Source organism: Heterodontus francisci, chromosome X, assembly GCF_036365525.1.
Source record: "Heterodontus francisci isolate sHetFra1 chromosome X, sHetFra1.hap1, whole genome shotgun sequence".
NCBI lineage: Eukaryota > Metazoa > Chordata > Chondrichthyes > Heterodontiformes > Heterodontidae > Heterodontus > Heterodontus francisci.
Genome location: NC_090421.1, coordinates 4,928,762 through 4,948,172, shown reverse-complemented (window position 1 = coordinate 4,948,172; position 19,411 = coordinate 4,928,762). Strand labels below are relative to the sequence as shown.

Genomic DNA, 19,411 nt, shown 5'->3' with positions numbered 1-19,411 from the left:
TCCTCCATCCAGAGCAACAAGTTATGAAAGTCAAGCTACCACTGTATTTTCTGCAAAGGTGCTCATTTTTATGCTTAAAAGGACGGTGTCTAGAACCAAAGAAGATCAAGTTGAAACCTCCCAAGGTTAAGATGGAAGATCGCTACAGGTGTCAGTCACATAAGCTCGCTTCACAGGGATTAATTTTATAACTGTTATTCTCTTCCTTCTTGGTACTCCCATGCTATGTCTATGTCCCCTGGCAAAAGAGCAAGCAAGTGATCTGCTCCTCAGCTTTCTGTTCTTAACTGGTATAAAAGGAGATGACAGACAGCTATCCAGGAAAACCTCCAGGTGCATCAGTTCCTTCAAGCGAAGGGGGGAAAAATAATTGGGGGTTGGAGATTGGTGGTGGTGGGGGGGGGGGGGGGGGGGAGAAAGGAGAAGGGGGTGAAAAAAAAGAAAACCAACAATCTGAAAGAAAGTGTCCAACTAATCGGAGTGGCAATATTTTTAACCGACATCCAATGCGGTGCCCTTCCCCTTGGGAACAACCCATGGTTCGTCAGTGGCCAAGTCAGTTTCCTTCACTTTAAAATACTGTTATCATTGGCATGAAAACTGCACACCCACCTTTGAGATATTTCCACTAACCCAGCAGAATTAATTGTCAATCAATCTGCATCTCAAGTAATTTAATAATAGTCTGTCAGACATAATGACTACAGTTGGGTTTACTGGCCAGACATCATATAGATTAATAAAGGCAACTTTAAGGGACCAATGAAACCCTAATGGCTGAAGAATCTAAAAAGGTGTCAAGGAGAGTGCAGAATATCAAAACACTGCTGCCCAGCCACCTATTCCCTATAATTTATAAACTTTAGCTCATCCAAAACTCTCCTGCCAGTATCCTTTCCCACACTAAGTCCTACTCACACATTACCAGTGTCCTCTCTAATCGACACTGGCTCCCAACCCATGCAAAGCCTCCAATTTAAATTTGTTGCAAACAGTTTGTATCTCTATGCTCCATCTTACAACCATACATTGGTCCAATTATTTTAGTAAACATATATACCCCATGAAATATCAGAACATAAATGCCAACTACAAATGTTAAGTGAATAAGATTTCAACGGTTTGTGCATGTGAAAGTTGGCTAATGTTTAATATTTAATCTAAAAATTTAGCAATATCTTAAGGAATACCCGAAGGCGTCATTCAACTTTCACTTATAACAAAAGTAACCCACTTGCTCCCAAATTTTTATATTAACTTGACGATTTGCTACTACATTGCTCTACAGGATAAAACAAATCAGCAGGATCCTTTGAAAGAGTGCCACGTGTCACAAAACCTGCCAGTTTCCACAAGTTTGGCAAGAATTGGTTTTCACAAAATCTCCTCACCTCTTTATATAAGCTTCCCCCACTTCAGAGTCACTCAGAGGCAACATTTCAATTTTTTAAAAATGCACAAAATTTCTGAACCGAAATGAGACTAAATTCTTAGTCATTCCTCATAGAGCAAGCCAGTCTCTGCTGAATTGCAGACTTATGCCAATAAAACTTGAATCATTCCGAGAGACTTAACACGAATGGGAGATTTTGCTGCACCTCTTCTGAAAACTAACTGCTGGGTTTTAGAGATTTAAAGCATCTTAAAAGCACGTGGTTCAGAAGCAATTTATTCACATTACTTAAAGGCTCAAAAATACATTCACCAATCTTGCTTGAGCTGTTTGCTAGAAAACCCTGCAACAATTCTCTAACGTCCTCCTGTGTCTGGAGTGAAAAGGATCTGCTTTCTCTTCAGCACTTCTCCCAAATAGTATGGTCAAGATCAAAAACTCTATTGGTTAAATATTAAAAAAGTGGTGGCTGGCTGAACCTTTTGACCATATTTGTATAGGACAGTACACAACCCAAAATTAAGAAAAACCTTTAATATTGGTGGAAATGAGTCAGCTCCTTCGCTTGGCTGGGCACTCGAAATTTAAGATCAACATTTCAGTCGGGAACCAATAGTTACTCAAAAAGAAATACGTGGATATGACAGTAATTCCAGACAAATCACACTGAAAGCAACCTGCTGACACCTTTTGTTAGTCATCTCATCTCCAAGCCACGCCATCTCCAGCTGTTCCTTTGTAACCTGTGTTTTGCTGTTTTCACAGTATCTGGAACCTGTTGATCCTTAATTGAGGAAGCCAATTTTAAATTAGAATAATCCTAATCTTTTACCAACATCCTTATTTTATTTTATTTAGAGATACAGCACTGAAATAGGCCCTTCAGCCCACCGAGTCTGTGCCGACCAAGAACCGTGCATTTATACTAACCCTACAGTAATCCCATATTCCCTACCACCTACCTACACTAGGGGCAATTTACAATGGCCAATTTACCCATCAACCTGCAAGTCTTTGGCGGTGGAAGGAATCCGGAGCACCCGGCAAAAACCCACGCGGTCACAGGGAGAACTTGCAAACTCCGCACAGGCAGTACCCAGAATTGAACCCGGGTCCCTGGAGCTGTGAGGCTGCGGTGCTAACCAGCTTCTACCATTTGGACAGCAAGTTGTGCATCAATTAACTAGAGAATAAAAAAGTAAATATACAATTTACATAGGCATCACTCCAAAGAACAGTTTCAACATTTGCTTTGCTAAATTCAGAACTGTCCTGAATACTGCATTGCTAGCTTTATTACCAAATATTAGGCAAGAGAAAAAACTGTAAACTAGAGGAACTCATGTTTTCATTGTTAATACTATGCTTACTTTGAATATGGTGGTCATTTGCTTTGAAGAGTAACCTGCAGAATACAGTAATATAATTTTGTTAAAAAACTGCAGCTAAGATAGCCAAGCACCAGCCTCATCACCAGAGAAGCTTGCCCTGAAAAAATTTCAATTTTGTAGAAATTTATGAAAAATCCAGACAGATTTGTTTTCATGCAGAACTTGTTCTCCAGTGGAGATCAAAAAAACTCTGCAAATGCTGGAAATCAAATAATTTTAAAATGCTAATCTGTTGTGTGTTAGTCAACATCGAGGAAAAAAGGCAGGTTGACCGTTTCAGCAGAACACAGGAAACGTTAAGTTAGCTTTTTCCTTTCAGATGCTGACTGACCTGACCTTTGCATTTCAGTATTTTTCATTTTTATTTTCACTATCAGAGCAGCCTGACCCACCCCTGGAAATGCCCAATGCCCCGCTGACAAGAGGACAGACCTGCATACAAGACATATATACTTCGATTGCCTCCAAAAATGTTCCACTGAATATTCATTAAAGACCTTTCCCAAAACAAAATTAATAAGTTATGGAAGAACTTGTTCCTTATTTGCTTCCCAAATGATGGAACACATACAGCGTATTCACTGTACAAAAAACAAAAGAACATGCATTTTCATGTTGCACCTTCCAGAACTTCAGGAGATCCCAAAGCACTTTAAAGCCAATTAAGTACTTCTGAAGCATAATCACTGTTGTAATGTAGGAAACGCGTAGAAAACGTACAAAATTTGCACTCAGCAAGATTCCACAAATATCAATGAAACATAAATGACCAGATTATTTGTTTTAGTTGTTTGTTGAGGGATAAATGTTGGCCAGGACGCTGGGAGAACTCCCCGGCTCTTCATCAAATAGTGTTATGATCTCTTACAAGCACCTGAAAACGACAGGTGGGGCCTTCGATTTAATGCCTTGTCTGAAAGATGGCGGCAGCACCACCAGTGCAGCATTCCCAGTTTAGATTAGATGCTCAAGTCTCAGGAGTAGGGCTTGAATCTACAATGAGTGTGTTACATATTACAAATATATATTATGCAATTGCTGCATAGTTATGTTTAGCCTGCATATGGATTCAACTTCATGTGTCTCCACGTACAAGAACATTCCTGACCCTGTTCATCAATTTTGAAACAGAATCAGCCCTAATCTCTAAAGAGGAAAAACCACTACAAAGTATTAAAAGAATCAACTTGAGAAGTTAAGAATCTTTACTGTACTCAAATTATTTCGAAAGTGTTTACAAGCAAAATTTAATCCCATTGAAGTTGACTTTGCTACTCATTTACCAAAATCATTCCTGACAAGAGGATTACTGCACAATGAGGAACAGTACTGCGAAGTCTAGAACTATACTACTGTCCAATGACCCCAACTCTTCAGGCCATACTATAATTTATTCAGAGATAGGTTAACGACTACTGCAAAAACATGTACACTGAACATTATCAATACAAACCTTTACCCTGGCCCTGTTGGCATAAGATACCCAAAAAAGGAATTCAATCCCCAATAAGGTGAACTTCCTTTCCACTCCAATATTCTTCTCAACAGTTAAATTGACAGAAATTCTGTATTAAGTATGCCTCTCTCTCCCTACCCCCCTCCACCACCACCAACCCACCACTATGCACCCAGAAATGACAAACCATAATTTTGTGGGGATTACAGCTGCGGTCTGTCATTTCCCTTTTTCAGAGTGAAGTGATATTTTTAAACAGCCACTATTGTACCTCTATGCCATACAAACTGCAGCTACTAGTGTTGAGATGGTTAGGCATGCAAGGTAAATAAGCAAGTACAACATTTTCCTGCATATTCCCTACAATTCTTCATGGTTTCCTGTACCCCAATTTTGGGTTGAAATATTCTGATTTTGTTTCCAAACTTGTATCGAGGTCTCTCTCAAATGCACACACAAAAACAATTTTTAATCTATAAGAAAAGTCTGACCGGGATCTTGGAACAAGCATATGTTTTTATTAAGGAGTTTGGCAGAACCATAGCTGTGTGAACTTTGTGGAGACTCCTTCACTCAGATAAATTCAGATATCCACATCTAATACAAGGTGTACAGCTTGCATACTTGGGTCATTGCAAAACACACCAGAATATCAGAGTCTCCATTTTCAAGGTTTTTTTTGTTGAGGCATTTGATTATTCTGAATTTGTAGCTCCAAAAGCCCCTTCACTGCGCAACTTAAAAGGACCAACATTTACATAGCTCCTTTCACGACCTCAGCATGTACCAAAGCACTCTTCTCTTGACCCTTGGTAAATTGAAAAATGATCACAAGGCACATTTTTTGAGATGAAACGTTGTAAATGGAATACCATGGAAAGCTCCAAATGTTAATGGAGTCAGATTTATACAAAACATCTATGTGGCCTCTGGAACAACAATTGAACAGTAGATGTTCAAGTTTCAAAAATATTTTCCTGTTTGAAAAGGTTAAGCAACTTTTCGAAGGAATCAAGCCCAGCTTCACACCTCGGTAAACAATGGCACTCCTAACTTGCAGCAGTTGTATTCAGTCCCTGCGACTTTCCAAAATTTCCACTAGACTATTTTAACACACGGCGACGATTCAAAATTGAAAGCTGTTTGAAGCTTTTCATGGAGAGCTGTAATGTTGAGCATGATGATTTTACAGTTTTATACCATGTGTATTTGCTCTGAAAAGAGCAGTTGCTTTTCTTGAAAAAAAAAGTTCTTAGAAGAACTGGCAGGCCTTGACGTTTCGAGCAGTGTATTCTGCAGAAATAACTGAACGGCAGAAACAGTGGGTTTATATGTGGTGGAGAATGGGAACGTGGGTGCGATCTTACTGTTAATAGTTCATTACATGTTCTTGTTGCTTTTGGCCAGCTAACTGTGTTCCGTGATTGGTCGGTACATGCTGTTCTTGCTGATTAGTCAGCTATTGTATCTCGTGGTAAGTCGAGACATAATATTGTCCTTGTCGGGGTATGTCGGCTGCAGAGCAGGTGGTGATGTGTTTCCCGAGTAGGGGTAGCCAGATATCACTGATGGGCAGGCCACTGTCTTGGGAGACAGTGTGGTGTTGATAGATCTCCATAACCTCCCTGATGCATCTCGTATGCCAGTGTGTAATAGATGAGATGAGGTTGCAATTGGACCATTCGATGCAGTGGTTATTGAGTTGAGCATGCTTGACGATGGCTATCTTGCTCCATTCACTGTGACACCCACCCACAAAGACAAGAAACCATCGCACAACAAACCAGGAATTTACAGCATACCATGTGACTGTGGACTCGTCTACATCGGAGAAAAAAGCTGCAGCCTACACACTAGACTCAAGGAACACCAAGCCTGCTTCAAACAGAGAATGGTATGGATGTGACTCTTGTAGGACAAAATATGAGCAGCAGGATTGGATGCGTGGTAACTGCTGTTCCACTGTAATGCCAAAATATATCAACTCCTATTTTTATGGAGTTAAAATGAAATGACAGTCGTATTTAATTACACAGCCACAAAAAACTATTTATAGGAACTAAAAATAAGCATTGAACAATGAAATGGGCTACCTCCCAAATTTAGTTGAACCCTGATGGATAATTTAAAAGTTTCCAAGCAGAAAGACTTTCTGGACACTAGCACCATGAACAAGTGGCATCACCTGTATTATCAAACCACAAGTCTTTTTAAGACAAACGTTTAGTCTCGAGTTAGGTAATTTGGGTCTCGGATGTGGTGTGATCTCTAGTATAAATTCCAGCTATATCAACACATTTAGGAGTAATAAAATCTGGGTTAGAGTTATGTGTGGCTAAGTAGTATTCCGAACAGGAAGCATTTGCTATCTTTCAACACCCCAGAATGAGAATGGCAATTTCCATGCCTTGGAGCTATTGCAGGTCTGCAAACACAAAGTTAACATTTACAGTCCAAATGCTTGAAAGCAACAAAATCAAATAGTCACCTTGATGTGACAGAGGGTGAAATTGCAGTAACAAACCCACTGTCTGCTGATACAGGTGCTCAAGAACTATACATCTGAGAAACAATACACTGGGGAGGAGAGATAGAACTTTCAATCTGAAGTACTTCTCCAGAAAAATCAGAGAAAAACAATTTGCTAATATTTACCATTTTGCTACAGAAAAAGGTTCAGACCAGGGGAATGATCACATCAAACCTCCTTGTCAGGAAAGTCCCATTTAGATACTTTATCTGGTGAGCTCGCTTACAGTCAATTGTCACCAACCTTGGCAAGGAGACAAATCTTGGGCTTTTCTAAACTTTTTTACGTGAGTACCAGAATGACACAGGATAAATGCTGATCCTCGTTAAATTCAATGATAGCCAGCTGGAGTTGGACCCTCTAGATTACAATCCTATTTGGTCTTTTCCAGCAGAGCACAAACAGCAGGCTATTTAAACCACTAAAAATATGACAATAGTCTTCTCTTTGGATGTCGCCAGGAGATAAATAAAAGGCCAAGGGGAATATTCAAGAATGAAAGCACCTTCCTCAAATCCCTACAAATTGTAAATTCCCCAATTTTTTTTGTGACAATTTCTCCCTTTTCCTCAAGAGACAGATTTAAAAAAAAAACAAGGTCTGATTTCACAGGCACCAGCAGCCCTCTGGTACCTTGTCCAATTGCCACTGATGTATGAGCCAAGACAGGGAACATCAGCTGCTATTCCACCTTACATTTACAGGTTGCTGTCAGACTTGAGATGAACCAGTCACACAGAAGATCAGAGTTGTTATATAAAAACCACACAGCAGCCATTGTTGAAATACACAGGTTAATTTGCAGCAACAAGTGGCCAGATTAATTACAGTGAGCAATAGGAATCAGCACACAGTTCCACTCATCACTTGAAACAGCTCACGCCACTTCCCAAAAATTCCATAAATGGGCAGTGAAATAACACAAGGACCGCAAAACACTAAGTAGACCATTCAAATGCTTAGAGTATGAGAACACACTTTGAAAAGAAAGCCCATCTTCAGGCAAGTAAAAGAACAAAAAATCCATCTCATTTAAAATTGCTTCCTTTAGACAACTTTAATCCAATCTAATTGGCCACACAGCGCAGTGGCTAGCACCACAGCCTCACAGCTCCAGGGACCTGGGTTCAGTTCTGGGTACTGCCTGTGCAGAGTTTGGAAGTTCTCCCTGTGACCGCGTGGGTTTTCTCCGTGTGCTTCCGGTTTCCTCCCACAGCCAAAGACTTGCAGGTTGATAGGTAAATTGGCCATTATAAATTGCCCCTAGTAGGTAGGTGGTAGGGGAATTAAGGGAAGGTGGGAATGTGAGAGGGTAATGGGATTAATGTAGGATTAGTATAAATGGGTGGTTGATGGTCGGCACAGACTCGGTGGGCCGAAGGGCCTGTTTCATTGCTGTATCTCTAGAAAAAAAAAAATATGCTAGAGATCACCACCTATTTTGGACCATTTGTTGTACCTGTGCATCATACATGAGAGGCTGCCATTTCAGTCACTTGCCCGTTTCCATGCCACAATCACGCCACAAAATATTTGGGAGGAATTTGACCAGAAGTAGTAAGTAAGATCATCCCAAAACTCCGAAGCTCGCTTAAATCAACTACAATTTTTTCCTCTGCATGGTTCAACCATTATTCCACTTCCATTCCAGCCACCCTGGAAACTACCCAATAAACCAACTGCCTCTAGCAGCATAATCAGTAAAACCACCATTATTTCACACATTGAGACCTTTACCAGACATCCATAGTTTCTATTTCTGAACAGCTTTCATGATAGATTGCAAACCATAAACATGTGCTTGCGAAAAACAAGCTGCATAGGATACTCGACCTGCTAACAGTTTTTGTTTTTAAATCACTCGTGGGATGCGAGCGTTACTGGCTATGCCAGCATTTATTGCCCATCCCTAATTGCCCTGGAGGTGGTGGTGAGCCGCCTTCTTAAACCGATGCAGTCCACGTGGTGTTGGTACACCCACAGTGCTGTTAGGGAGGGAGTTCCAGGATTTTGACCCAATGACAGTGAAGGAGTGACGATATAGATCCAAGTCAGGATGGTGTGTGACTTGGGAAAGCAGCTTGCAGGTGGCGGTGTTCTCATGCATCTGCTTGTCCTTCTAGGTGGCAAAGGTTGTGGGTCTGGAAGGTGCTGTCGAAGGAGCCATAGAGAATGCTGCAGTGCATCTTGTAGATGGTACACTGTGCGCCAGTGGTGGAGGGAGTGAATGTTGAAGGTGGCGAATGGGATGCCAATCAAGCAGGCTGCTTTGTCCTGGATGGTGTCGAGCTTTTTGAGTGTTGTTGGAGCCGCATTCATCCAGGCAAGTGGAGAGTATTCCATCACACTCCCGACTTGTGCCTTGTAGATGATGGACAGGCTTTGGGGAGTCAGGAGATGAGTTACGCACCGCAGGATTCCTAGCCTCTGACCTGCTCTTGTAGCCACAGTATTTATATGGCTACTCCAGTTCAGTTTCTGGTCAATGGCAACCTCCAGGATGTTGAAGGTAGGGGATTCAGTGATGGTAATGTCATTGAATATCATGGGGAGATGGTTAGATTCTCTCTTGTTGGAGATGGTCATTGCCTGGCACTTGTGTGGCGTGCATGTTACTTGCCACTTATCAGCCCAAGCCTGAAAGTTGTCCAAGGCTTGCTGCATGGAAAAATATGGGCAAAAATAGCAAATCTGAATTCTATCAAAACAAAAAAAGCAGCTTTAAAAAAAAATCAAAATTGAATTAAACTGACAATTTCTGCTTTTAATTTCAACACAATGTGTCGCAGATGGTTTTCCAAAAGCGACAAGGATGTAATAAAGTGAAAACTAAAATGCCAGATCATTCAAAACCTTCACTTTCATGACTACTCAAAATGTCTGTAATTTAGCCAAGCCTCAAATAAGTTTCTTCAGCACATTTGGTAAAATGTTGTTTAATTAAAAAAAGATACAATATAGTAGCACACATATGGCAATTCAGCTGCTGTCACGGCCTCCCAGTATACAGCCCGTTACAGTGCCTACAGTGACCGAGGGCTTGGGCCGGGAGGAGGATCTCCTCGTCGGTCTGCTCCTGGGCCTGGCCAAGGTGGCAATTCACAGGTCCAGGTTGCGGGCCGTCGGGGGGTCCGTCCTCCCCGATTGCCTGCCCCTCTGCCGCGGTTACGTTCGCGCCCGGGTGTCCCTGGAAAAGGAGCATGCGGTGTCCGCCGGTACGCTTGAGGCCTTCCGCGACCGGTGGGCACCGCAGGGACTGGAGTGCATTGTCGACGCCGAGAATGGCATTTTAATTTGAGTTTTTTGTTTATTTATCTGGTTTTAATAAAGTTATTTTAAAAATATAAGTATGTATATAAAGGGGGCCTGAGGAATAAAGGCCCCCTCGACATATAAAAAAATATATAATGAGGGCCTGAGGAATAAAGGCCCCCTCGACATATAAAAAAATATATAAAAGGGGCCTGGGGTATAAAGGTCACCTTAAAAAAAAACGTGGTTAGATACAGAAAAAAAAAACGGGGGGTTAGATACAGAGTAAAGCTCCCTCTACACTAAAAAAAAAAGAAAAAAAAAAGTGACCGACCCTAGAAGCATATACTTCATGGAAACGTTAGTCTGCAACAAGGAGGCAATCTCCCACATCTAGCACAATTCAAACTGGACTGGACTATTGAAGTGGAAAATTACTTTCCTCAGTTTTCAATGGGGGAAAAAAAAAATACATTCTAGCACTAGACTCCATAATAATCATTTTGTTGTCAAACTACTCTATATGCTGAATATTTATAAACCCCAATCATTATCTACCCTACAATAAAAAGTCTTGTATTTATATAGCGCCTCATGCAACCCAAGATGTCCCAAAGCGCTTTACAACCAATGATGTACTGTGCATGTCCAGAAACGCTGTAATGGGAGTTTGCAAGTTCTCCCTGTGACCGCGTGGGTTTTCTCCGGGTGCTCAGATTTCCTCCCACAGCCAAAGACCTGCAGGTGATAGGTAAATTGGCCATTGTAAATTGCCCCTAGTGTAGGTAGGTGGTAGGGAATATGGGATTACTGTAGGGTTAGTATAAATGTGTGGTTCTTGGTCGGCACAGACTCGGTGGGCCGAAGGGCCTGTTTCAGTGCTGTATCTCTAAATAAAAAAATTTTAAAAATTAAAAAATTTGCGCAAATCAAGGTCCCACAAACAGCAGTGAGATAATGACCAGATAATCTGCTTTAGTGATGTTGGTTAAGGGATAAATATCCCCCAGAACACTAGGGTCAACTCCTCTGCTCTTCAAAAAAGTGCCATAGGATCTTTTATATTCACCCGAGAGGGTAGACAGGGCCTCAGTTTAATGTCACCCAAGAGATGGCACCTCTGATTCGTGCAGCACTTCCTCAGTACTGCACTAAAATGTCAGCCTAGATTACTTGCTCAAGTCTTTCGAGTGGGACTTGAACACACAACCTTCTGGCTCAGAGGTGTACCACCACTGAGCCAAGAGAGACACCTGAAAGCTTTATTTAGCAACTTTTAATTCTCTGTCAACACTATTCTTGATCTATTCGGAAATGCAGTAGGGCTCATTTGCCTGACATTTGTTTGTCTTTCTCTTCCTGTGGGACGGAAACCCAAAAGGTGCATTGAGAAAAAGAGAGGGGATTGTGTTCAATGAGGAGGATGCAATGATTCTCTCAGCTGAAGGTCGTGGGGATCCTGTTTCGGCAGCCTTCATTATATCAAAGTGTGAAGTGTAGAGCAATTACATCTGGAAGACATCACTGCACTTACATTCTTTCAAAATTAGCAAATTCAAAATTATGCAGTTTCAAAGAATTTACAAATCCAACATAGATAGGAAGGGTAAGCACCATGCTAATAATATCTTCCAGGGACTTTGATCACAAATACTTTGCATTTCAAGTACAGGAAACAATGCGGTGGTTTTGTAACTTCTAATTAGCAAGTGATCAGACAAAAAATATCAACGGGGTGGAGGAAGCTGATGTACAGTCTCATCTTGAAAAATGAAACTGTACTTAGCAAACTTTACAAACAAATTGCAACTTTAGTTATTTGAAAATAAGATAAACATATACAAGATAAACATTCAGAGCAACTAATGAACAATGTCAGCATTCATTGGATTAATACTATCCAATAAGATTGCAGTCATGCATTTTCTGTTTTAATCATGCTCACTTTACTTTTTTGTTCAATTTAATTTTTTTTAAACAAATGCACACAGAAGGCAGAAAAACTTTTCCAACATTCACCAGTCAGTCATGCATTGTTCTGTGTCTGCAGTAATACCACAACAATGCATGGAAGAAGTGTTTTGAATGACACAGCTGTAATGCATTGTGGGACTATTAGCAAGTCTGTCAAATAATTTATCTATCTTGCAGTAACAGGCTTAAATGTGGGATTTAAATGCTACCAAAACTTGCATCAGATTCAGCAAGGGGATGGATTTGGAGGCAGAGTTTTTGATGGTAGCTGAATGGCACGGCTTCAGTCTTACAGATAGTACATTGGAGGGCTTTCTAGCTCATATACAACACAATATCATACAGAACAGTGGTGCCGAGTTGAACGTGGTATAAGTGTAGAGCCGGGTATCAACATACATATGCAAGGTGATTCCCACACCTACAAAATGATGTTACTGAAGAATAGAGGTAGACTTAGGGCACACATCAACTAAGACAAGTAGGGGCAATTTTCTGGGATTTTCTACTGGTGCATCCCTTTCAAAATCCTAAAATATACAAAGCATAAATATAATACAAACTCTCATGAAATAACCCAGATTTGTTTAAAAACACTATCTTCCTTTACTTCCAATAGCTATAATCAGTAACATTAACTACCAAGTACAAGAACTTAAAATGTGCCTGTAAGCAAAATGCACCATTAGGCAAACAGCAGTACAGCTTCCAGCTTGGGGGCACGGGGAAAGCACAGCAAGACAGTAACTCCATTGGCAGACATACCTGAATGCTTCCAAAACAAAATACATTGAACATGAAAGCCAATGGCTCAAGCAACATTATATTTGGAATCATAACTGCTGTAACCCCACAAAACAAACATGCTGGATGAAAAAATCTCCTAAAATGTTTGTGGGATGTCTGGAACTTCTCCTGGCTTGTAAAAAGTGAAGATGCCATGCATGAAGTACAAAGCATAAATAACTTGCATACAAAACTACTTTTTTTAAAATTCCTTTCCCATCTTCTCTGAAAGTGTTAACTTGTTGGTGGGACGTTTCCTGTTTCTACAGGTGCTCGTCATCTGTACTTATTTCACCCAAGTAGTGAGTGTGAGCTTAAATATCATGAGTGCCAGTGGTTATTTTATCATAGGGATATCACAGGAGCCTGATCCTGTCCTCACTGAACATCCACACGCACTTGCCAGCAGCAGCTGCTGGATTGCAATCAGGAGCAGGAACTCCAGATAATTTTTCTCCTCCATGAAGAGGTGAAGACAATTGTGGCATCTCAACTGAGATCAGCTAACTCAGAACAGACTGGGGATTAAGTTGGGACCTTCTGGTCGGTCTGTGTTTGTGCTAAACTGGGCAATGTTCTTAACAATAAGCTAACAGCAATTGCTGGATTTGATATCGCAAATGCAGCAAACTGAGGAAGTGAACATGGTGCTATTGCCAAAGTTCCTGCGCTATCCTGTCTGCTTGAAACTTTCACTGGCACTACTGCCAAATGCCTGCAAAAAAAAAAACACCTTTCCCCTTTCCCTGGGGCAAAAGGTAGAAAATACTTGCTTTGTCCAGTAAAAGCAAACGCTACCCGTCCCATATGCAATTTGCATGACACCAGATATAGAGAATCAGAAAACAATTTTCCCTGTTCCTCCACAACTAAGAGGAGATTTACTCTAAAGCTCAAGAAGGTTCTTTGTAGTGCTTTCTTACATCAGGCTGCCAGGATGAATCAAATGTGTTACTGGGACAGGTTAGCAGAATTCAGTATTGCTCACTAATATTTTGTCAAGGACCAAATCTCAGCTAAAGACCCCTCTCAGGAAACTTGTACTAGGCAATGATGGGATGTGGGTCTGTGCTTCCTCATACAGGCAGCACCTGATTTCAAACACATTACGGTTAGCATTTGTCAAATAAATGCCAGGCAATTTTCCATAGAAACAAGAAAAAGCCACTGACGTTATTGTTTCAATGGCACTTTCACTTGCTCCATAAATACTACAAGACCCAATTGCTACATTCAAGCTTTTTAAACACCGCTTCTGTTCTAATGGTTGTACCAGACTACCCATGAGTGAGTCATGTCCCGAATACAGTAGCGTGTGTATTAGGTTGCTTAGCCCAGGACAATTATTCTATTTAGCAGTAATACTCTGCACTGAATTCACATAGTATTCTCACATCTTTTCCAATCTAAAAGCCAGAAAATACTGAATACTAGATCTTTTTAGTGCAAATTAAACAACTGAACCTATACTTAATTTACAGGAACATACGTCGGTCTATTGTACAGTTCTGTAATAAACATATACAGGATCCAGAAACAATCTACGAGGGGTTACCTTCATCAACATTGATTTTTAACTGAAGAAGGCAGCAACACCTTTTTGTTCTGTGACGTCTCCGTTCCTGGGAGTGTATGCAACACAGGTTGTTATAGAGCACTTCTTACCCGTATGGCCAGAATATGGTCAACTGAACTGTGGAGACAAGTTTGTTTTAGGGCTATGTCCTTTGATGGAGACCATCAATTGTGAAAGAAACTATACGATACATTCTCAAAATATTGAAATTTAGTATTACGAATAAATCCTAATGAAAAGTAAAGTAAACACCCACAGCCTGGAACCCATTACTTGGTTACTTTCAGCCATATGGCCCAATCATTGTTAACATGGAAATACATTTACATCAGACATTACTCATCAACAAAACTCCTATAAGCAACTCCTGATTCGACTTTGAATGTCAGGGATCAACTGACAAAGTAACATATCTTTAACATAATCGCAACACAGCTCTAGTTACTTACATTTAACATATTTTAAGAACCTATTTCACAACAAAGGGAAATGTCTCCCCTTTGAAGTGCAAACCACCCAGAATTTACCATTTAACCTTATTTAATCCATGTTTAAACATAACTGGTTTTCCTCACATTACAAGTGACCACACTTCAAAAGTACCTACATGGTTGTAAGGCGCCTTGGAACATCCCAAGGGTATTTGACAATTTGGGACACCTCCACATCCTTTAAAGGATTCACTTACCTTCTCTGCTGAGAACCGGAGATAGGACAGCATTGTATCCGATCTCCATCAATATCCCACAGCCAGGGAGACCTTGAACACACGACTTCAGACCCAGAAGCAAGTTTTATGCGACCATGGATGAAGGAGAGGTAGGTTTGCAAGTGCTCCCAGACTACAGAGTACTATTGCTAAATTGCTATGTGTTACCTACAGCATAGATTTTACCTGTACTGACAGAGTGACTTTTTTTTTTGCCAAATTTTGGATTATTACTTCACATACACAGATTTATAGTTTAGGAGGGAAACATTTGGAAGCTGAAAAACTTATCCTAAATGGAGGTGTTATAACTGGTAGGTCATGGTGAAGCTCATTGCAACAGCTGCAATATCTTTAGCTACCTGAATATGCGACTGGAAGAATACCCCTAATGGAACCTGAACAGTTTTAGCACAATGGCAGCACTCTTGCCCGATTTAGAAAGTTATAGCTGCAAATCCAACTCCAGAGACTGGAGAACATAATCTAGGCTGACACTTCAGTGCAGCAAAAGAGGCCATTCAACCCATATCTATGCCAGCTCTTTGATAAATCTATTCAATTAGTCCCACTCCCCTGCTCTTTCCCCACAGCCCTGCAAATTTCTCCTTTTCAAGAATATATTCAATTCCCTTTTGAAAAACTATTGAATCTGCTTCCACCAACTCTTCTGGCAGTACATTCCAGATCATCATAACTTGCTGCGTCAAAAAAAAAGTCTAATTTCCCTTGCAGGAATTCTTCCAGAAGCTCAATGAACAGAGCCAAGAATATCTTGAGCGGCTGGTTCACATTTTATACAAGCAGCTCTTATTTTTGTAGAGCAAAATTCTACTAATAGGCAAGTAAAATTCAGTACCTTAAAAATGAAGTTGATTAATGAGTTACTAAGTCACCAACTGATCTATTAACTGCCTTCTGAAATCAACCCAAGTACACAGATTAGCTGATTTTGAGTAGACTGTTGGCAAGATTTCTAAATTTGAACGGTTCAGGGTCTGTTTTGCGGCCACAACCAACAAAATGCACTTAATAAATCGTGAGACCCGCAGAGTTAATTGAAAAGCAGTAGTAGCCATTTTCTGCAAACAAACTTCCCAAAAGATTTTACTGCACAATACTTGAAAGTTGACAGGTACTTTTAAAACACCACAGGACCTAATTTCTATTACCGTCAGGATCTAGAATTTTCAAATCAACTTGCTCGGTTTCAACTGCGTCTATCTTTTGGAGGGTCATTAGAACAGAGCAATTGTTAGAACTTTCATCAGGTTTTCCCATAACTAGCATAGGCAGCAATTCTAATTTATAAATTATGTTAAGTACCAAGTAAAACAGGGTTGGTAACCACAATAAATCACCATATGTTTTACAGTCTTCAAACTTATTGTTTAAAGATAGAAGGCAAGATTTTTCCTGACCGCAAAAATAAGTATACAGCAGAGATTCAAGAGCTTAAAAAGATGTTTACAAAGTGTACAGTTCCAGAAACACTTGAAACGTGTACAATTTACTCCTTGGAAAAGCACCAAACTACTTTTTTTTTAAATTTGTTTTTAAGATATCTATAAACTGTATTATACAAGAAAACTGCTATTCTAACAATCTGCAGAACTTTACAAATGGAATCACTAGACTAATTTTTAATCATGTTTGTTCGGTGGATAAATCAATTAGATACAGATAAGCTGTGATTTTTAATTGCAGAATACTTGCCATACAAATATCAAGTTAACAAAAGCCAGGGGTACACAAATTTTGGTGAGGTTAACTCAGCTGGAACAGAAAGTATGACTGTCCATCTGCTGTTAATAAATATTCTGCAAGTTCCTTAAACACAATACCCAGTTCAATGCTGAGTGATGTTACAAGAGATCTGCAATTAATAATTATTCTATTAGTATACTAAAAATATTTGGAGAATCCGTCACACTTTGAAATGTCAAAAGTAGAACTAACCTTGAATTCTTTGCGCATTCAAAAACCTCAAAGCAAAGTGCACCATGAACTCAGGAGATAACTGACAGGAAACACAATGTAACTAAATACAAGGGTTTATTTCTAGAGCTGGCTGTTAGTTACATCAATAAATCCCTGTTACGTGAAGGGAGCAAATATATTTACTTGCAGATGAGGAAAACACCATACTCAGTTTCTTAACTTTTTTTTTCTGTAAGCAGTGCCACAGGATATTTTGTCTTCCACTTGGAGTATTCCAATAAACGTCAAAAAAATTCACAAACTGTGTAAACATTTACAGTGTTTGAAATGTCTAACAATGTTTTCTGTCAGTGATCCATGCCTTCCTGAGAAAGTTGAGGCTTAAGTTCATGAGTTTCACTGAGCTATGAGTGAAGAAGCTCAACCAGATACCAAACTAGAATACGCCAGCGTGACATTGCACAAGCAATCTATGCACTGCCATCCACAGAATGCAGCTTAAAGCTGCCTACCTCACATAAAAGACTACCCTTTCAGAAAGCACACCAGGACTTGCCGTTTGTAAGCCCCATCTCCTGTCCAGCAATGAGAAACAAGAGCACTTCAAGCTAGGAAACCATTATTAGAAACGTGAAGATAACTGCAGGTGTTTCTTTTTCATTAAAACATCAAAAGTATGCACATTATCTGCAGTGACTTTCAGGAAACCAATTATATTCAAGAGACTGTTTATGCAATTAGAGCATGTTGCACAGATGTATTTACTTACCTGTCATACATGAGACTTTTACACTAATATTAGAGTTCAGCATCACTGACCACTCCTGCAAGTGGACCACATATTCCTTATGAGCCAGCCAGAGTGTACTTTTACCTCCCCAATAGCTAGATAAATATAGAAAGACCCAGATATCCAACAGAACTCTTGCCTCTCTACTCCAGCTTATTGGAATATATCACGTGTCACCACACAAGCTGACAGTGGAAGACAGAATAATATACACCAAGTGTGGCTCAGGCTATAAACCAATTGTCAAATTTATTTAACACTAAACAGGCAAATGAACGTCAATACAAAGAGTATATTTACAGTAATCAATGACAAATACCATGACAAATATGCCAGACATCTGACACGTTTGTCACACATGCAACCAAAATTGTTAGGAACCAATAAAAACACTTCCTTCACTGGCTCATTTTTCAGTTTTTCCACATCCTTTCAGTAGCAACGTGGACCATTCCCCTTTCATTGCCACAAAGTAACCCCTGATTCTTCATGAGCTACACCATAAGTGATCCATTCACGTTTAAAGCTATAATTTTGTGCCCAAAAGTAATGAAAAAGAAAATGGCAGAGGAAGAAGTGATAGAACAATACAATCGCTTCCCTCCAAAATAGAAATAGAGGGTGGAGGAAAAAAACATATGTAAACAAGACAGCCTTAAACAAAACCTCCAATTTTCTTGGGAACACATATTCCAGACCAGAGTATCATCTGTGCTGGCATGAAGTGCAAAAACCATTGAAGCCACCTGTCATTGTGGTCGTGGCTTATGTAGGCTCCTATCGCAGTGTCAATTCTTTGGATGCCAGTTTTGAAGACTCACTCAAGTATCAGATAACAGGATCTTCAACTTTATCCAGACAAAGTTCCAACTATGTATGAAATAACTGGTAACAATGATACAAGACAGCAACTGCAGCAGCACTTCAATCCAAGTCTCTCTTTACAAGAACTTCTGGGTTCTGTCTCATATGCCCAACTCCCCCCTGCACCAGGAGTAGGAGAAAGCATAACTACATTTTCTGATACCTCAGTCCCTCAACATGATCACAAACATTCCAGCACTTCAGGTCACACACCCACCAATTCATTTTTTTTGTTAAAATTCAAACTCAACAGCTCTCACAGTAATGGGCCTCACTCTGCCCTGAGGGAAAGTTGACACATGCTTGTATGGTGAAGTAGCACACCAGGGTTCTGGGACTCCCGGCAGGAAGGATAGCTTTTTAAAAAAAAACACGTGTGCGCGAGACGATGGGCCCTTCAGTGGCAGCTAAGAGAGCCTCTAGTAGTTTACCAATGATTAACTGACCCTATTACTTCCAGTCAGGTTCCAAGTGATTTTTCTACCTTAAGTTTCAGTAACTTCTTTAATGCCATTTCTCACTGAATAACCACTTCGATGACCTCTGGTTTCAATATCCACCTCCCATGTGAAAAGTGAGGCAAAGAGCTATAGTGTCTCTCCCACTGCTTCACTTAACTCTTAGCAGTCCGACCGCTACATTGACCATTGTCTTATGACTGTGTCGATAGAAAACCTTTCTTTGCTCATTTTGCTTGCTAATTTTCTCTAACTCATTAGCTTTTCTAGTCTCTCTGTAGTTTTCCTACA

At 40.1% G+C, this 19,411-nt stretch overlaps 1 protein-coding gene across 6 annotated transcripts in view; it reads right to left on the bottom strand.

Annotated features, from left to right (window-relative positions):
- Positions 1-19,411, bottom strand: part of spats2 (spermatogenesis associated serine rich 2) — a 95,510-nt gene that overhangs the window by 74,059 nt on the left and 2,040 nt on the right. Inside the window, exon 3 of one of the 6 annotated variants that reach the window (XM_068024482.1) lies at positions 14,338-14,475. The exons of 3 other annotated variants lie outside the window; for them this stretch is intronic. Coding sequence is in view for 2 of the 3 variants with exons in the window: in XM_068024477.1 (XP_067880578.1) it covers positions 17,027-17,072 (46 nt within the window). In the remaining variant the exon portion in view is untranslated. Of the gene's footprint in view, positions 1-14,337; positions 14,476-17,026; positions 17,458-19,411 lie in introns of those variants that run through there. 2 more of the 6 variants (XM_068024477.1, XM_068024476.1) reach the window with 2 other exon arrangements.